This window comes from Pelophylax lessonae, assembly GCF_965119305.1.
Source record: "Pelophylax lessonae genome assembly, chromosome: 4".
NCBI classification, from domain to species: domain Eukaryota; kingdom Metazoa; phylum Chordata; class Amphibia; order Anura; family Ranidae; genus Pelophylax; species Pelophylax lessonae.
In genome coordinates this window covers 654,705,909-654,727,369 of record NC_138771.1, presented here as the reverse complement: position 1 = coordinate 654,727,369, position 21,461 = coordinate 654,705,909, and the positions used below count along the sequence as shown (strand labels likewise).

Below are 21,461 nucleotides of genomic sequence, written 5' to 3'. Positions count from 1 at the left end.
CCACACAATACCAGAATGAATAAACATTCAGATATGTCCCACAGCTCATCATTGAATCCACAACACAGGACTGTATGCTCTTGCACTACTCTGACGTCAGTTTAAGGCGCATTTTTCTCAGAACTTTGTGAGTGCTTCTTTTTCACTTCGAAGTCATACCCATATGAGTCTTTTCCCTCCTTTGGAATAACTGTGATTATCTTCATATGAAGACAGGACCTAATGGGATACGTGATTTTTTCTTTATAGCTACTCAGGATAACACTTTTCGCTTTTACATCCTCTTGGATGTAGGATAATTGTGAGATGGCGGACTGAAAATGCTTGTGTCCTAGATATAGCTATGCAGCCTCCCCACACGAGCTGTCCCATTTCATCTAAGTTTTGGAGCTTTAAGATTGAAGTTGATTGCTTCTAATACCTGTTATATGCACATTATGTAATGATGGCCACCTGGGGGACGGCGGATACTACTATGGCTCTCCTCCCCTGTGTCGCCTTATTAAGGGGGTTACATGGAGGGATATAAGTTGGAAAATACACCCCATGCAGAAAGTGGTTTGTACTTTTGACTTCCTTGTTCTGGAGATACTTTATGTTGAATTGAGAGCCCGCTTTAATGTTAATGTTATTTGATTCAGTTTTTCCTCTTCTGGAGACCTGACGTTGCTGGGCTCGATTACTAGTCATACATTGAGTTACTATTTTGTAGGCAGCTCTCTTGTGACGCCTTCCACTACCTCGAAAGGATAGTTTTTTTTTTCTGCAGATAAGCATAAGTTGAATTTTCTACATCCTACTATTTAGCGATCTCGGCCGACTCGTTATTCCGACTCAGCCGATCTCGCTCCACTGACAGTCTTCTCTCTTTCTCTTTCCTCCTACCTCTCTTACCTCCTTCTTGAACTCTCTCCCTTCGCCCTCCTATTGTGTCATCTCCTTTTCCCTGTCCCTTCCCCCACCTCCTCCAATATCCACATATACATTTGCCCCTTTTATTTGCATATCCCCTATCCCTTTTATTTTCTACTTGAGCCCTATTCTCTAGGTAAACGCTCTGACTGAAAGGACTTCTCCTCTGGGCGCCATGGCGTACTCGCATCTAGGTAAGACCCCATTTCTGATTTCGCATAATATCAATGGCTTGAACATTCCAGAAAAGCGGAGAAAAATTCTATACGAACTCAAAAAAAGCAAGCCCCAAGTGGTTTTTTTGCAGGAGACTCACTTTAAAGGCCCCTCTCACCCTTCATTGACGAATAAATTTTTCCCGACAGCTTACTACTAATCAAATAATTTAGCAAGAACAAAAGGGGTAGCCATTTTACTACATAAGGATACACCTTTTGTTTTTGAAAAACAGTCAATTGACCCGGAGGGCAGATACATTTTTGTTGCAGGCACCCTTGGTAATAAACCTATTACATTTGCGAACGTGTACTTCCCTAATCGAGCCCACCTAACATTCTGTAAACAGATGATTTCTGAACTGAAGTGCTTCGCGAAGGGGTGCATCGTCCTAGGTGGAGATTTTAACATCCCCCTAAATCCGTTATGTGACACTTCTACGGGACAGTCCTGCATATCATATGCGGTCCTTAAGAAAATCAAGATGTCACTACAATCTCTTACCCTTATAGACACATGGAGGACGCTGCACCCCTCTGTGAGAGACTCTACCTTTTTCTCTGCCCCACATAATAAATATACTAGGATCGACCATATCTTCATTTCCCAAAGAGACTTAGCTGAGGTGACGAGAGCGGAGATAGGCTCTATCACCATTACTGATCACGCACCAACTTCCCTTCACCTGCGATTCTCACCGACTCGTAGACCTGATCGTGCATGGAGACTTAATCCATCTTTACTACTTGATTTCTCAACCCAAACTCACATTCAGTCAGTGCTGAACAACTATTTTACTGAAAACTCCTCCCAGGAAATTTCCCCTCTCACTATTTGGGAGGCCCATAAAGCAGTGAGCAGAGGGGAATTGATACGTATAGGAGCTCAGAAAAAAACGGGAAAACACTGAAATAAAAGAGAGATTATTAGCAAAAATCAGAGATCTCGGAAATAAACATAAATGCTCTCTAGCCAAACAGGTGGAGGAGGAGCTGGTTCAATCCTGGAGAGATCTTCAAGCCCTCCTGGACTCGAACACTAAACGCATCCTCTTTTTGCAAAAGGCCATTTATTAGGAGCACGTGGACAAGGCCGGCAAAATTCTGGCCAGGGCATTGAAAGATACCCGAAATGCTAACATTATCCCTGGGATTAGGACTGTCCAAGATCACCTAGTGCAGGATTCCAGAGCTATAGCGAACACTTTTAAAGACTTTTATGCGAAACGCTACAACTTACCCCCCCCAAAGTAAACCTGACAACTGCACTACATCCAGAGCACATGCAATTAAGGATTACTTGACAGGAAGCGGTCTGCCGACCCTTGATCAAGACTGTATAGCCCCTTTGGAATCTGAAATTACAGTTGATGAGGTTAAGTTTGCTATTAAATCCTTAAAATCAGGAAAAAGTCCAGGCCCTGATGGCTTCACCTCACAGTATTACAAAACATATACTGAAACTCTGTCTCAATATCTCTATGAAGCCTTAAATGTCATTAAAGAGGGCCACAAACCCTCTAAAGATTTCCTAACAGCACACATTACCGTGATTCCGAAACCTGACAAAGATGCGACTATCTGTTCCAACTACAAGCCTATATCCCTGCTGAATATTGATCTGAAGATCCTGGCAAAAATTATGGCAGATAGGATTAGACCACTTCTTGTGAAAATAATAGGACCCGATCAGGTGGGATTCATGCCTGGGAGGGAAGCTAGGGATAATGTGATAAAGTCGATAAACTTGATACATGGTGCCCGGAGGATTGGTTTTGAAGGTCTTTTGCTTTCTACAGATGCAGAAAAGGCCTTCGACCGCATGTCCTGGCATTACCTCTTCGAGGCATGTGCCCACATTGGACTCGGATCCAATATGAAGTTGTGGATTCTGGCTTTTTGTGTTTGTGGTGTCTCAGGTCAGGTTTGGGACTTTAAGGACACCACAAACACAAATCACCTCTCCAGGGACGGCTGCAGAAACTACTACAAGTTTCCAACCTAGGTCCAAAACCCCTTGCCTTCGTGGATTCTGGCTTTGTATTCTTCCCCTCGGGCCAAAGTCAGAGTTAATGGGGTCTTTTCTGACCCTTTAGAACTCCGCAACGGTACGAGGCAGGGGTGCCCCCTCTCCCCCTTGCTGTTCATAATCTCCCTGGAACCGCTTATTAGGTCAATTAATCTAGGTCCCTCCATTCAGGGCATTAGAATGCACCAAAAAGAGAATTTAAAGTATCGGCATACACCGATGATTTACTCTTTTACATATCACAACCACACATATCTATACCCAATTTAAATCAACAATTTAAAATATACAAATCCCTTTCTAACTTTAAAATGAACTCAAAATCAGAAGCGATAAACCTGACATTGTCACCCCAGATGGTAAAACTGACTAAAACTAACTGTCCTTATCGTTGGGAACATAACTCCCTAAAATATCTGGGCATCAGACTCACCTCGAATCCAGGAAATTAGTTTGAAACAAATTTCATCCCCTTATTATAAAAATTGACTAGTGATCTCAAGAAGTGGGACAAGGGCAGATTTTCATGGTTTGGCAGAGCAGCAATTATCAAGATGACGGTCCTGCCCAGACAATTGTACCTGTTCCACGCTCTGCCAATCCACATTCCTTCCTCATTCTTCCGCAGCCTTTCCTCTCTACAACGCAGATTTATCTGGGCTGGTAAACATCCGAGAATAAGTCTCTCCTACCTACAGCGGAACAGGGAAGATGGAGGAATGGGGATACCAAATGTTTACAAATACTACATGGCTACCCATCTGACTAGAACAATCGACTGGCACTGTCACAGCGAAACTAAGGATTGGGTCAATATCGAAAAGCAGTGGTCCTTATACGATACACATCATTTACTATGGGTGAACCGACACTCTTACCCACCAGACATTAAAAAGCACCCACTGATCTACACTACTCTCACAGTATTTAAAAAATCAATGCTCAAATATGGCCTATCATCCCTTCCGAGCCCACTTACGCCCCTATATAATAACCCAGATTTCCCACCAGGTGTACAAAATAAATCTCTTCTTAGATCAATTAGAGAAATACCGACCCCTCTTGTAGCATCTCATTGTTTTTCAAACGACTAGTTTCTAAGCTTTCAAAACCTAAGGGAAAAATGCTCATCCAGTCACCGCCTGACTTACTGGAACTATGTCCAGATCCATGGTCTCCTCCAGAACTGCAAAACCAAACACTTATTTTTCAGAGCACCCACGGAATTCGAGCGGTGCTGCTCACTCCGTGCCCCGATGAGGAAGGTAAATTCCTTGGCCTACAAGTGGCTAAACGTTGTCCCTACAGACTTCTTGGACCCCTTTAAAAAATTGTGGGAAGAGAGTTTGGGCAAAATGTTTTCAACAGCACAATGGAGGAGATCCATTATCTTTTCATACAAATGCTTTCTCAGCACGAAATTACAAGAAAATGCTTTCAAAATTAGGACCCAGTGGTATAGAACCCCGTCCAAACTAAAACACTGGTACCCCAATGTTTCAGACAAATGTTGGAGATGTGGTTCGACACCAGGAAACTTTATCCACATTTGCTGGTCTTCAGGGCAGGACTGGGTATGAAAACCAGCCCTGGAAAAAAATGACATACCAGCCCCATAGCATTGCGTAATTATACCAGCGAAACCCCTCAGTAAGCCCCCTCCCAGTACAGACCCCTCAGTAAGCCCCCCTCCCTGTACAGACCCCTCAGTAAGCCCCCCTCCCTGTACAGACTCCTCAGTAAGCCCCCTCCCAGTACAGACCCCTCAGTAAGCCCCCCTCCCTGTACAGACTCCTCAGTAAGCCCCCCTCCCTGTACAGACTCCTCAGTAAGCCCCCCTCCCTGTACAGACTCCTCAGTAAGCCCCTTCCCAGTACAGACCCCTCAGTAAGCCCCCCTCCCTGTACAGAACCCTCAGTAAGCCCTCCTCCCAGTACAGACCCCTCAGTAAGCCCCCTCCCAGTACAGACCCCTCAGTAAGCCCCCTCATATGACAGACCCCTCAGTAAGCCCCCTTCCAGTACAGACCCCTCACATGAAAGATCCCTCAGTAAGCCCCCCTCACATGACAGACCCCTCAGTAAGACCCCTCACATGACAGACCCCTCAGTAAGACCCCTCACATGACAGACCCCTCAGTAAGACCCCCTCACATGACAGACCCCTCAGTAAGACCCCTCACATGACAGAGCCCTCAGTAAGCCCCCCCTCACATGACAGACCCCTCAGTAAGACCCCTCACATGACAGACCCCTTCCTGTACAGACCCCTCAGTAAGACCCCTCAGTAAGCCCCCCTCACATGACAGACCCCTCAGTAAGACCCCTCACATGACAGACCCCTCAGTAAGACCCCTCACATGACAGACCCCCCAGTAAGACCCCTCACATGACAGACCCCCTCACATGACAGACCCCTCAGTAAGACCCCCTCACATGACAGACCCCTCAGTAAGACCCCTCACATGACAGACCCCTCACATGACAGACCCCTCAGTAAGACCCCCTCACATGACAGACCCCTCACATGACAGACCCCTCAGTAAGACCCCCTCACATGACAGACCCCTCAGTAAGACCCCTCACATGACAGACCCCTCACATGACAGACCCCCCAGTAAGACCCCTCACATGACAGACCCCTCACATAGACCCCTCAATAAGACCCCTCACATGACAGACCCCTCAGTAAGACCCCTCACATGACAGACCCCTCACATGACAGACCCCTCACATGACAGACCCCTCACATGACAGACCTCTCAGTAAGACCCCTCACATGACAGACCCCTCAGTAAGACCCCCTCACATGACAGACCCCTCACATGACAGACCCACCAGTAAGACCCCTCACATGACAGACCCCTCACATGACAGACCCCTCAGTAAGACCCCTCACTAAGACCCCTCACATGACAGACCCCTCAGTAAGACCCCCTCACATGACAGACCCCTCAGTAAGACCCCTCACATGACAGACCCCTCACATGACAGACCCCCCAGTAAGACCCCTCACATGACAGACCCCTCACATGACAGACCCCTCACATAGACCCCTCAATAAGACCCCTCACATGACAGACTCCTCAGTAAGACCCCTCACATGACAGACCCCTCAGTAAGACCCCTCACATGACAGACCCCTCACATGACAGACCCCTCAGTAAGACCCCCTCACATGAGAGACCCCTCAGTAAGACCTCCTCACGTGACAGACCCCTCACTAAGACCCCTCACATGACAGACCCCTCACTAAGACCCCTCACATGAAAGACCCCTCACATGACAGACCCCTCAGTAAGACCCCCTCACATGACAGACCCCTCAGTAAGACCCCTCACATGACAGACCCCTCAGTAAGACCCCCTCACATGACAGACCCCTCAGTAAGACCCCCTCACATGACAGACCCCTCACATGACAGACCCCCCAGTAAGACCCCTCACATGACAGACCCCTCACATGACAGACCCCTCAGTAAGACCCCTCACTAAGACCCCTCACATGACAGACCCCTCACATGACAGACCCCCCAGTAAGACCCCTCACATGACAGACCCCCCAGTAAGACCCCTCACATGACAGACCCCTCAGTAAGACCCCTCACATGACAGACCCCTCACATGACAGACCCCTCACTAAGACCCCTCACATGACAGACCCCTCACATGACAGACCCCTCACATGACAGACCCCCCAGTAAGACCCCTCACATGACAGACCCCTCACATGACAGACCCCCAGTAAGACCCCTCACATGACAGACCCCCCAGTAAGACCCCTCACATGACAGACCCCTCACATGACAGACCCCTCACATGACAGACCCCCAGTAAGACCCCTCACATGACAGACCCCCACCTTCATTGTGTGCCCCCTCCAGCGGTATGGTGCTCACATACCGTCCTTCATCTTGATGATGATCCCATGTCCTGGCGCGTCTCGTCTGTGTGGGAGGGATCGGCGCCGTGACAATCTTGCAGGCAGCCAGTCATGATCATCTTGATCCACCGCCGCACAGCCGCCGGATGTGACGTCATGCCGCTCACAGCGGCTGACATAGAAGACCGTCACTCCGGAGCGCAGCGGGGGCTGGGGCCGCTGCAGCGGCAATCATCACAGCGGCCGGCCCGGTGGCCCCAATGCTTCTTAAAGGCACCCCTACCTCAAAGCGGCCCCAGGGCCGGCGGCCCACCGGGGAAATTCCCGGTATCCTGATAGGCCAGTCCGGCCCTGCTGGTCTTGTCCCAAGATCGAGCCCTTTTGGAAATCGATTGCTTCTTGGATTAAGCATATAACCGGGCTAGACCTTGATTTTGACGCTCCAACCTTTCTTCTCCACATTAATTCCCTTTCTTACCATAAATACAAATTTTCACTTGCTAGACATCTGCTAAATTTGGCGAAAAGCCTGATTCCGCTTAGCTGGAATTCAACCAACCCTCCGCGAATCAGAAACTGGATATTTAAGATAAACCAATTTACGAAATGGAAAAAACAATGGCAAAGAAAACTGACAAAAATGATAAGCTCCACAAAATGTGGTCCTTGTGGTCACTCTTTACAGTGTCCCCTGAATACCAATCACTAGTCACTTAAGCGACTTTTGTTCTAAACTCCCGAATCACGGGCAATAGCCGCTTGATGCCCATATCGAAGAGTCCTACCAGAGAAGTACCCTCTCCCCCTCCCACCTCCTCCCTCCTTACCCCCTTTTTTCCAACCCACTTGCCTTTTCTCTTTCATGTGTGTGTCTTTACCCCTCTCTCTTCTCTTTTCCTCTCTCTCTTTTTTCTCTTAACTATCTTCTTCCTTGCTCTGTCTGGTCTCTAATCCCGACGGGGAACGGAAGTGATTTTGTTATATCTTGCAATAATTTTTACCTCATATTTGGTTGACCTCGAAGTCGATCTTTCACACGCCTTACCTGGATATATCCTAATACAATTTATATGATGTTATACTGCAATATGTCCATATTTAAATTGCCTTGTCCTTGGATACTACTCTCACCCTACTTTATCTTACGTTAAAGTTGTTGACGCTGTATCCCATGACTTTATAATGTTTTGAAATGTTATATTTTATCTCAAGCTTGGTAATCTTTACAGATGTTATATTTACCTGTAACTTGTTTTGATTCTTTAATAAAGCACCTTTTTGTGAAAAAAAAAACAAAAACATGGGTTTAGTTGCACACATTTGAAAATACATGTGTAAGCCATAGAGCACCGACAAGGCACCCCATTTCCTGTAGACCTAAACTCGAATTTCTGTGAGTCCAATGGAAGCACATGCATTTAGATGGACAGGTGTAAGGCAGATAAACCTGAAGATAAACCTGAAGGGAGCCCATCCCTTCTTAAGGACACAGGGGCACACTGAACACCCAGTCCATAGCACTATGGCAGCAAAGGTGTCAGTGCATTGCCTGGCCAATATAATTCATAGTACAAAGTGGTCACTGCCCACACCTGTAACTGGTCAATGCAGGAAGGAGCAACACATATAAAAAAAAAGACATTTCCAAGCTCAACTTACCGACCAGCCTGCGACCAACCAAATTGACCTGTCCAACAGTATGCGTTAAAAACAGGGGTTTAGTTGCACACATATGGGGTGCCTTGCCGAGGCTCTGTGGCTTACACATTTCTTTGCAAATGTATGCAACTAAACCCATTTTTAACGCACACTGTTGGACAGGTCAGTTTGGTTGGTCGCAGGCTGGTCAGTTAGTTGAGCTTGAAAATTTCTTTGTTTTTTTTTTTTTTTTAAGTTCGAAGGAATCAAAACCAGAGACTTTTTCTGTGCAGGAGTTTTTATTGAGTTTAGAAAAGGATTAGCTCACCCACGCATGGGGAAAGTACAATTACACAGTATGCGAAGTAACAGAACTATAACAATAAACATAATCTATCATATACAGCAGGGGCAGGTAGCCTTAAATAGGTGAAGATCTAGAGATCTAGGCCAGGAATCCTCAAACTACGGCCCTCCTGCTGTTGCGGAACTACACATCCCATGAGGCATTGTAAAACTCTGACATTCACACACATGACTAGGCATGATGGGAATTGTAGTTCCTGAACAACTGGAGGGCCATAGTTTAAAGACCCCTTATCTAGGCGAAGAACATGGGAGAAGTCAAAGGTCACCGGGCACAGTTTCTCCTCCTCACACCTATTTTAAACCTCTAATTGTCATGCTACTGTGTCGCAATCACATTCATTGCACAGCAATCATGGATTTAAATCAGCGGTGAGGAAGAAACATACCGCCTCCTTATCACCTGTCGAACACACTCGGATTGCTTTTCAGGGGAGCAGCAGTGCCTGCTGAACTTATGAATGAACCCTTAATTGCATTCTGCAGCAGCAACCTTAGGGCTTGTTCACACACAATGTTGGGGGTTTGTAAAACCCTGCGGTTGAGTTTACTGCCCCCAATCCCCATCCCCTTTAGCTGCTGAAGTAGCATGCCAAAGGTGTACACATGCTGCAGCAGGAATTAAACCCCCTGTTGCTTTCGGTGGGTGCTACTGCCTGCCAATCGTGACCCAGAAAGAAAATCCTAGAAAATGGGGCCACTCTGCAAAAGTCCTGCAGCTGCAACCTTCTGCAGGGTCCGAGGGATTAAAGCAGGTGGTGAGAAAGCAACACAACGCTGCCAGCTTTAACCCTTTGTTTGCTGTACTGCACAAGATTGCAGGGCACATGCACAGCGGCCTCATTGACTTGAATGGGTCATGCTTGGCATGTGCTACACCCACCAAACATGACAGTTGTGACATGTGTACACCCCTGGCCACTGCAGCTAAAGGGGGTGCGGTTGGGGCGGGGGTAGTAAAAACATGTCTTAGCTATGGGGTTTTACCAACCCTCCAAACTGCAAATGTAAATGAACCCTTACTGTTCTGAGCCCTGTATAAGGCTGCTTTCACACTGATGTGCTGCGGTTTCCTGCACCGTGGGGGCAGCACTGTGCATTTGCGATTTTCCTGGTCTAGCTGCGGTAACCCAGGAAAGCTGCAGGTACACTGTACTGCACCTGCGGTGTGGGTAAACTGCAGCACATCACTGTGAAAGCCGCCCTGTACTATTATGCTTCACACCAGGGGAGGACTGGGCCAGGGGGGGAAATTGCCCCCGGGCTGCTCTGATGCCCTGTAAAAAGGCTGCACTGCTTCTGCCACAGACATGCCTAAAGGATTCCTAGTGAAGAGAAGTAACTCCTACTGAGTGCGGGTTGAAGACAAGGACAGAGCTCAGGCCTCCCCCTCCCCCCAGCATACATTATGTGAACTGTGTCTGAGCAGAGACTGGTTCCATGCCCCACTGGAGACTCTTCCCCCCGGCCACCCCCGACTGAGCTGTCCCAGTTCCCCCCAACTGCCCCCCTTCTGGCCAGGTCGGGAACCTGCTCTCAGCCAGTAAGTAGAGCAGGGCTTCAGCTTGGAATGGGGCTCAGGAGGAGAACGGGAAGAGGGAGAGTGGGAGAGGAGGCTGAGTCGCTGCACTATGGGCCTCTGGTTTGTACTTGCACCCTGGGCCAAAAGTTGCCAGTCTGCCCCTGCTTCACACTGACCTCAACATCTCTTCTTTCCTGCTTCTGGCACTCTGGGGACTGCTAGCCGGGATAAGAGGTGGAGCACAGTTGGGATCACTTCACATAGGACAGGAGCCGGCACTACAGAGGAGGCATCGGCTTACACGACTCCAACTTTACATGTAGTCCCTCTGCATTGCACTTTGTTTGATGCTCTGGAAGACGGGTCAGCAAGCTCAGACCGCGATCTACCAGTTTCCTGGCCACAATCTACAGGTTGCTGACCCCCCATATACAGTGAACTTGTTTGGGATCTTGGACCAATAATATAATGATCAAAAGCCAATATGCTCTCCAGATTCAAGAATCAAAGGATAAGCTGTACCCAAGAGACAAGAAAAGGTCAGAAAGAAAAGAAAAGAAAAAGAATGGGGTGGGGGGGGGGTCGGTTTAGGCAAGGGGGGGAGAAGTAGAGTGGAATTCCCCCTGCGGACTCGGGCTGCATCAAGAATAGCGTCATAAACGGCCGAAACAGGTTGGACGTAAAGAAGTTGGGAATAATTAATCCAAGGTTCCCAAACTTTAAGGATTTTAGAGTGGGAGTGTTGAACAATACTGGACATTTTTTTCATTTTCAATTAAGGCAATCATGCAGTCTATTACTTCCTGAAATGGGACTGATCGTTTCTTCAATGTCTGAGCAATGGTTGGTTTAGCAGACAGGAAAAAATAGGACAAAACCAGAGACTTTTAGGTTTCAAACCCGGACAGTGGCCATGTAGAACCCCCCAAAGTTAAACATCCCACATAATAAATTGTACGTACGCTGTAAGTACAGCCGGCCATGGATGTAGGGATTTTCTTTCCTGCAACCAATAAAAATTGCTTGATTCCCTGATCAACAGTGGGTCAGTGTTGATGGGGGAATACCTCCCGCAGAACCATTGTGTTCTCCCTATGGTGGAAACCATCTCCACCTGGAGAACACTGTGATTTCCGCTATCGGCTATAATAGCCGCTAGCAATAATCGCATGTAAAATCCGACAGGCTGGTTGTGCCCAAGTTGATCGATCAACTTGGGTACATTCAGCCTGCCCATACATGGTTCAAATCACATCCAGTCCCTGCCGAACAGGTCAAGATTCGAACCATCTATGGCCAGCTTTGCAAAAGCAGCGCATCATTAAAAGAGGAGTGCAGTATAGCCAAAGCGCCTTTGGCTGTTCTCCTGTGGATCACAGAAGTGCAATTTTTTCTGCACTGTGAAGCCCGCTGTCGGCTGATGTCACAGAGCTGGTCCAGGCTCAGGAAAGATTGTGACCATATGGTCGGGATCCGTCCACATGCCTGGACTGGTATCTGGCTCTGCCTGACCTGGCCACTCCTGCCACCTCCACAACCCAGCGCTCCAGTAAGCACAGGGGGCGAGGGTGGTGATTGACAGTCACCAGCTCCCTGCTCAGGGAGCTCCGAGAACCGAGTGATCAGTGGTGTTTGATAGCTCAGTTCTCAGCCTTAGAGCCAGTGCTGTATCTTGGCCTAGGCCAACAAGGCCCAGGCCTAGGGCAGCACTTTGCAGGGGGGCAGCAAATAAGCTGCACCACGCACGAGAAAAAAACCAGCCTCCTCCCGCCTCCCGCACTAAAAAGAGTCCCTCCCGGCTTACCGTACACTTTTAGTATAGTGCCAGTCTTACAGGGCGAATTGGGCTAGAGGGCAGGGTCCAGGAGGAAAATCAGTCTGGCACCCACATAAAGCGGTCACACTGCTACCTCCTGGTATGGTATGGTATGATGATGGGCACTGATGAGGCTGACCTTATGGGAACTGATGAAGCTACACTGATGGGCACTTTGGTTGTGGTCTGTGGTTTACAGATGACAGGGCGGGTCATAAACAGGAAGAGGTGTGGCCTTTACAGGAAGGGGTGCATCATATTTAAATTAGGGGGTGCACAAGTTTAGTCAGGCCTAGGGCAGCCCAAACCCCAAATACGCCGTACGGGTGTACAGGTATGTATGACTCGGAAAAAAAAAATACATACTTCTTTTTACATTAATTTCTGCTATCTGGGGAAAACCATATTGGCTTGATCTATCATCACACTGCCAAAGACCTCACTGTAGAACATGGGTCTCCAAACTATGATCCTCCAGTTGTTCAGGAGCTACAATTCCCATCATGCCTAGTCATGTCGGTGAATGTCGGAGTTTTACAATGCCTCATGGGACGTGTAGTTCCGCAACAGCTGGAGGGCCGTAGTTTGGAGATCCCTGCATGTAGAACAAGGACATTACCCGTCTGCATGCTGCAAAACAAGACATTCCAGGAATCCCAGGCACGGCCATCTGTTCTAACAACATCTTTCTGCAAAGTCATTCCACCTAGAGAACTCCTTACTATAGAAATAACCTAACATTAGCATATACTGTAATTACTTAGCAGTGTCATGTAATCATTAGTAAATTGCATGGTAATTATTTTAATTTTACTATATCAAAGTAACATTTTCTTTATTCAAAATTGTAGCCCCTTAGTAATCCTTAGTTATCTGTTAATTAATCACTCATCCCCTTCTTTCCTTCACTATTTCCTCTTTTAGGTCCCAGATAGAGAGAAAAGAACACATTTTGATTTAAATATATTCAGTGAAATCAAGGTTCTGTGTTTACATGTTGATTGGTTTAACCCTTGCACTACAACTTGCATTTAAAGGACAATAAATTGTAAAAAGTATTGGGACGCCTTCCTTTACATGCACATGATCTTTAATGGTGTCCCAGTCTTAGTCCGTAGGGTTCAATACTGAGTTGGCCCACCCTTTGCAGCTATAACAGCTTCAACTCTTCTGGGAAGGATGTCCACAAGGTTATGGAGTGTCTATGGGAATGTTTGACCATTCTTCCAGAAGCGCATTTGTGAGGTCAGGCACTGATCTTGGATGAGAAGGCCTGGCTAGTCTAAGCTCTAATTCATTCAAAGGTGTTCTATTGGGGTGGAGGTCAGGGCCAGTCAAGTTCCTCCACCCCAAACTCGCTCATCCGTGTCTTTAGGGACCTTGCTGTGTGCACTGGTCCAAATGGGGGGCACAGTGGTGTAGTGGTTAGCACTTTCACCTAGCAGCAAGAGGGTCGCTGGTTCAAATCCCAACCAGGACACTACCTGCCTGGAGTTTGCATGTTCTCCCTATGCCTGCGTGGGTTTCCTCTGGGTACTCTGGTTTCCTCCCATACTCCAAAGGCATGCTGGTAGGTTAACTGGATCCTGTATAAAATTTTCCCTACTGTGTATGTATGTGAGTTAGGGACCTTAAATTGTAAGCTCCTTGAGGGCAGGGACTGATGTGAATGTGTAATGTATATGTAAAGCGCTGCGTAAATTGACAGCGCTATATAAGTACCTGAAATAAAATAAATAAATCATTTGGTGGAGGGGGGATTATGGTGTGGGGTTGTTTTTCAGGGGTTGGGCTTGGGCCCTTAGTTCCAGTGAAGGAAAATCTTAAGGCATCAGCATAACAAGACATTTTGGACAATTTTATGCTACCAACTTTGTGGGAACAGTTTGGGGATCGCCCCTTCCTGTTCCAACATGACTGCTCACCAGTGCCCAAAGCAAGGTCCATAAAGACATGGATGAGTGAGTTTGGGGTAGAGGAACTTGACTGTCCTGCACAGAGTCCTGACCTCAACCCGATAGAACACCTTTGGGATGAATTAAAGTGGAGACTGTGAGCCAGGCCTTCTCTTCCAACACCAGTGCCTAAACTCACATATATGCTTGTGGAAGAATGGTCAAACATTCCCATAGACACACTCCTAAACCTTGTGGAAAGCCTTCCCAGAAGAGTTGAAACCGTTATAGCTGAAAAGGGTGGGCCAACTCAATATTGAACCCTACAGGCTAAGATGCCATTAAAGTTCATGTGCGTCTAAAGGCAGGCGTCGTCCCAATACTTTTGACAATGTAGTGTATGTCAGTGGCAGCAGGGGGTTTTACACACACTGCAGCCGCCGGGAGTGTGTGTGTGTATATCTGACAATCCAACTGCTGGCTGTCAGATGGAAGACATGGGGTGGCTGTGCAGCTGCCTGATAGCCTCTACACACCAGTAGTAGCGCCCCCAATAGGTTTGAGGAGCCTAGGACCAGCATGACGTGTGCCACTGGGTAGAGGAAAGGGGGGGCAGTTAACGTGTTCACTGGCCTCACCTTCCTCTTTCTGACCAAGAAGCAATGTGTAAAACATCACTCCTGTGTCCCCGTGTCACTGGATGGGAAAGAAGCTGATGAAAGGCGATCTAAATTCCATCAGGTTTATAGGAGGACAGGTGGGAAATCCAATGATGTCTCACTATGAATACAAAAGAAACAGTCAGCGCAGACAGGTGATAAAACACAAATACAAAAATGAAATGCTGGCTGTACACCGAACCAGAATACACAGAGGATCCCAGACAGAAATTATTGCAAAAATTGGCGCAGCGCAAATCAAAATATGAATACCAAATAATATGTACATTAATAAACAAAAACATATTAGAACTGTCCATCAATAATGGTAAAAAGTCCTAGAGAATCTGATGATTCTCTAGGACTTTTTACCATTATTGATGGACAGTTCTAATATGTTTTTGTTTTATTAACCACTTAAGCCCCGGAAGATTTTACCCCCTTCCTGTCCAGGGGGTATTTTGCGATTCGGCACTGCGTGACTTTAACGGACAATTGCGCGGTCGTGCGACGCTGTACCTAAACGAATTTGACGTCCTTTTTTTCCCACAAACAGAGCTTTCTTTTGGTGGTATTTGATCACCTGTGCGATTTTTTGATCATGCGCTATAAACAAAAAAAGAGCGACAATTTTGCAAAAATAACAATATTTTTTCACATTTTTTTATATGAAATCCCACCCCCAAAAAAAGTAAAAATCAAAATTTTTTAACATTTTAGGCCAATTTTTTTTTTACCATATGTTTGGTAAAAAAAATTGCAAAAAGCGTATTTTGATTGGTTTGCGCAAAAGTTATTGCGTTTACTAACAAAGGGAAAGATTTTTGTCATTTTTGTTGTTTTTTTTTTTTTAACGTGTAATGGCGGCGATCTGCGTTTTCTTTTTTTTTTTTTTGCGGGACTGCGACATTGCAGCGGACAGATCGGACCCTTGACTGACATTTTTGACACTTTTGGGGTTACCAGTGACATTTCTACAGTAATCAGTGCTATACATATGCACTGTTACTGTAAAAATTACACTGGCAGTGAAGGGGTTAACTTTTTGTTTGAGAGGGAGGGGTTAAGTGTGTCCCTAGGGGTGTGTTTCTAACTGTGATTGGCTGTGGCTACATGTGTAAGAACAGTGATCAACGGTCCTACATAGTAGAACCGTATGATCACCATTCTTACACAGGGAAGTATGACAGGCGGCTCTGTTTACACTAGCCGCCTGCCTTTCTTCCGGTGTAACGGAAGATCGTGAGTGTCCGGCGGACATCGGGTCCGCCGGGCACACGCGCGGGGGGGGTCTGTGACCGTGCCGGAGCGGGAGCGCGTCTCCGGCGGCGCGCACTTGCTCCCAGAACCCTTACAGGCTAGCGACATAGTACTACGTCGCTTTGCCTGTGAGGGGCTGACCGCCGCAGTAAATAGTCATGCGGCAGTCGGCAAGTGGTTAATGTACATATTATTTGGTATTCATATTTTGATTTGCGCTTTGCAATAATGATGTCTCACTAAAGAGATCATGTCACCAAAAATCATCATATAGAGGTCTTTTTGTCCCCTATCACCCAAAATGGTGCTACTGCCCCTGAAATGGTATTGTGGCTGCGTCACCGGTGCTCAGGCAGAGGCGGCTATATTCAGTGGGTAATACGTAAATATTTGCCATAAGATGTCAATGCGTTTCAGCCAAAGATAGCCTTATTCATGTGTCATACTATGGCTGCTATTTAATACCCACTGAATAAAGCCTATGACTGCAGAGCATTCACCATGGTGGTGGCTTTTTCTGCTACACATATAATATTACTTATCATAGAGTGAGAGAAAGAGGACAGTAAAGCAGTGACTGAAAGCAGTCCAGGAGGATCTCCTGATGCCTGTTTTTTTTGTTTTTTGTTCTTCTTTTATTGCTAAACAGCAATTTTACATTGTGGGACTGCGCCGCACTGCGAGCCAAATTTTTTGGTTTGTGTTTGCTGTACAGCTCCATTGAACTGAATTGTAGACTTTGACAGGCAGTGCCACCTGTCAAACTTTGCAGCACGAGTTAATATTTTGCCAAGGACGTGAAGTAAAGAATCTCAGAATTGGCATGTGAACAACCATTTCAGGCTGTATTTTTAGGATTCAGGTGGGCAGCCAAGAAGGGATATAATCGCGGGTCAGCCATCTGTTTTTACCACATCTCTGCCGCCCAGCTAAAATAACCCGTAGAGTTTTCTTTTGGTAGAAGAGACTTTGTATATATTCCTCTTTCTCCTAGCAATGTGTTCCATGTGTGTACATGGTCCTTGGCACTTGTGCAGTGCAGTGTATACTCTGGACCCATTTCTCGTATCTGGAAGATGCTGAGACTAATGCAATACCAGCATGCATGCAATGGAGTAACATCACCATTGGCCACCCAATGGCTAAAAAGAAGAGGATGGCGATCTAGAAGATGTATCAGTGAAAATAATCAACAACAATCAAGCAAAGATGGTAAGCATGGATGAGTCGGGGTTGGAAGAGAGAAGACTAGAAGGTAGAACATCTGTAATCTGTGACATGTCCTTTGGTCCCCCTCCTTGGCTTCTACACCAAACAGTGAGCATGATTTTCTACAGAATTTTCTGCATACTTCAGGCTGGTAATACATAGAACACATGAAGGAGAGATACACTGCAGAACATTCTTCAAAGAAACATACATCTAACATTATAATAAAAGACGATTGTGGTAGTGTATTGCTAGTAAGCAGGGTACCTACATCCCAATTGAATAATCTAATAGTAGTGAGTATCCCTAAATATGGTTTGGAAGGACCCAAAGGCCAAGAATCCTCCAAACTTGCAAGTATAGAATAGAGACCCTGGCTCTGTTCTCTATTCTATACTGGCAGGTTTTGAGGATTCTTGGCCTTTGGGTCCTTCCAAACCATATTTAGAGATACTCCCTACTACTATATTATACATCTAACATTGACACATACCAGTGTACATGGGATTGGAGGAATAAAAGACAGGAGGGATGACCACATTCTATCCAATCACAGTGACCACACTGCATCCTCTGAACTGATGGATCATCTCTACCATCTGTGAGAAAAGAAGAAAAAGAAAAGATAGATAGATAGATAGATAGATAGATAGATAGATAGATAGATAGATAGATAGATAGATAGATAGATAGATAGATAGATAGATAGATAGATAGATAGATAGATAGATAGATAGATAGATAGATAGATAGATAGATAGATAGATAGATAGATAGATAGATAGATAGATAGATAGATAGATAGATAGATGCATTGCTGAAACTCCAGTCATTGGTTAGCTATTCCAACCAATCTCAGAAATCTCATATCATTGGAATTAGATATAACACTGCAGATCAGTTCCTGGATTACCGACTCAACGAGTTATCCTGTTGGCTGAATATTCCATCAATCCAATTCCTCAGTCTATGGATAGATTACTGGAACCTTCCGATTCCCCCCACAGATCTTTATACAATCTCCCCCTACGTATATCAGAGCATGGAGGGGCTCAGTAAAGGTGGCGGTGAAGGTGTGGAGGTGTCGAATTGGGCCATAAGGGGCATAAAAGGAGATATGCCCGGCCTCATAATCCAGATATATCCTTATTCGGTTACTGGAGATATCAATAGGTATGGGCATCCATTTATTGTCGGTTATCGTCCAATACCGATCACAATTCCTATACACACCTGCAGACTTGTTATTCCTTCCAATCAGTGACTGTACTCCTTTCCTACCCATACTGGGGTAACACATCCCGACTATCCATTTATCTGAACCCCCGACATCCACTTCCCAATAATGTCTCCCTGAGGAGAAACTCCGACTGCTCAACACCTGAGCATACTGAAATCTCTCTGGTGTTTGTGGATGATTCTGGTTTATATCTGACCAGGATACAGTTTTCCTGTCATCTGATATATGTAGATTATTACCAGCTGTGTTTACATCCAGTAATATGTCTGCAGGTTCATGTTTATGGAAGTATACATTTATATCCGTTATTATATGAGATAATGTGTGTAATGTGTGTGATATCCCAGCCACATCCAGACCCCCTCCATCATGGAGGAGCTTCTCATGTCTCTCTCTGTCCTCATTATCTCCATCCTCAGTATCACACAAGTCACCTGTGTCTGATTCCTGTAAGACAGTCAGTGGATCCGTCATGTTACACAGCTCCTCAATGTGACGTATCTTTCTGGACAGCTCCTCCTTCTTTATTTCTAGATCCCGAATGAAATCCAATATGGAGACGGAGACCCGCTCTGCCCGCCCGGAGATTTCCCTCAGGATTCTCTTCTCCAGGTCTTCCAGACGTCTCCTGAGATCTCTAAACAGGGCAGTAACTCTCTCGGTGTCACCAGCGGCTTTTTCTTCTACTTTCCTCCTTTGTTCCTGCATTCTCTGGACTCTTCCCTTTATCTTATTTTTCTTTGTCAGAAGATTCTGAAGAACATTCCCCAGTTTGTTCTTCTTCTTCTCAGAAGCCTCATCCAGCATCTCCACCTGGTGCCCTCGATGTTCTCCGGCCAAATTGCAGGATACACAGATACAGGTATCATCCTTAGTGCAGTAATACTCCAGGATCTTCTTATGGACGGAGCATTTTCTGCTCTCCATGGACAAGGTGGGGTCACATAAGATGTGTTCTGGGGACTTTTTGTGGACTCTCAGGTGTTTTTCACACAGAGAAACCTCACAGAGCAGACAGGATCTAACAGCGGGTACAGGAGAGTCCACACAGTAAGTACAGAAGACCCCGGACTCCTCTTGATCTGCCTGAGCAGACTGCAAATTTTCCACTATGTTACGTAGTGTTATGTTCCTCTGCAGTTCAGGCCGATTCTGAAACTTCTCTCTGCATTCAGGACAGGAATATCCTCCAGACCCCCCTTGTGTATCCAGCACACGATTAACACAGGCCCGACAGAAGTTGTGTCCACATCTCAGCATTACAGGATCTGTAAAAATGTCCAGGCAAATGGAACATTCCAGCTCAGCTTGTAATTCAGCAGACGCCATTGCTCCCAGCAGAAGAAAGAAACGAAACTGAAACTCTTTGCCTCCGGGGAAGAATGCAGTTGGGAGGGGTCACAATCTCCTACACAGGACGAGGCTGGAATGTGACTTGTGCTGTATTCATAGGGTTAGTTATAAGGAGTGACTCCAAGATTAGAATTATCCCATGCAAAACTTTTGTTCAGAACTGCTTTTCTCCCCATACGAGTCAATAGGAATGAAGGCTAGGGATGATCGAACTTTTGAAAAGTTTGGTTCGACCAGAACACCCGAACTTCCTGAAAGTTCGGCCCGGATTTCAGAACCCCATTGAAATCAATGGGACCCGAACTTCGGTAATCAAAAAACACCATTTTGAAGCCCTAAAACCCAATAAATGCCCCTAAAAAGGCCCTAGGGTTCTGGGTCATGCCCCAGGGACTATTAATCACACAAAAAAAAGTTCTTAAAAATTGTAATTTTTGATAGAGAGGCAATTATTGAAAAAATGAAAAAAAAAAAAATGAGATTTCTTTGGATTTAGTGTCTTGGGGGGGGGGGTCTAAAAAGTGTACCTGTGAAGTTTCAGCTCTGTAGCATGTCCAGAACCAGAAAAAAAAAACTTAGTTTGTATTAGATTCATACCTTGCCGGTTTGCAGCAGGCGTTTTTTTGGGCATTTTTTGGGGTTCTTTGGAGGCAGGCATAACATCAGAACTTCTGTGTAGGGGTATATATACACACACACACACATGTATGTATATATACATACACATATATAGGTGTGAAAGGAGCAGAAACCTATGCTTGCGCTAAGGAAAAATTAACACCCATATGGCTTCTCTCCTATCACACCTATATATGTGTAAGTGTATAAATACATATAAGTATGTGTGTATATATACCCCTATACACAAGTTCAGATGTTATGCCTGCCTCCAAAGACCCCAAAAAAATGCCTGCAACAACACACCTGGGTATTTTTTTTTTTTGGCACTAGCGTTTTTTTGGGCATTTTTTTTTTGGCGTCTTTGGAGGCAGGCATAACATCTGAACTTCTGTGTAGGGGTATATATACACACATACTTATATGTATATATACACCTACATATATATATAGGTGTGAAAGTAGCAGAATTCTATGCTTGCGCTAATGAAATAATGAACACCCATATGGCTCCGCTCCTATCACACCTATATATGTGTAAGTGTATAAATACATATAAGTATGTGTGTATATATACCCCTATACACAAGTTCATATGTTATGCCTGCCTCGAAAGACCCCAAAAAAATGCCTGCAACAACACACCTAGGCATTTTTTTGGGGCACTTTTTTTGGCGTCTTTGGAGGCAGGCATAACATCTGAACTTCTGTGTAGGGGTATATATACACACATACTTATATGTTCAGATGTCATGCCTGCCTCCAAAGACCCCAAAAAAATGCCCAAAAAAAAGCCTGCAATAACACACCTGGGCGTTTTATTTTGGCGCAGGCGTTTTTTTGGGCAT

The 21,461-nt window shown here is 45.7% G+C and overlaps 1 protein-coding gene across 1 annotated transcript in view; it reads right to left on the bottom strand.

The window, feature by feature from the left end:
* LOC309553046 (uncharacterized protein) overlaps window positions 1–19,971 on the bottom strand; it is a gene marked incomplete at both ends in the record, with an annotated part of 81,118 nt that extends 61,147 nt beyond the window's left edge. The window contains 2 exons of the mRNA XM_082253945.1: window positions 7,516–7,613; window positions 18,385–19,971. Of these exons, the coding sequence (XP_082110071.1) occupies window positions 7,516–7,613; window positions 18,385–19,971 (1,685 nt within the window). The remainder of the gene's footprint in view (window positions 1–7,515; window positions 7,614–18,384) is intronic.
* Window positions 19,972–21,461: the final 1,490 nt, after the last annotated feature.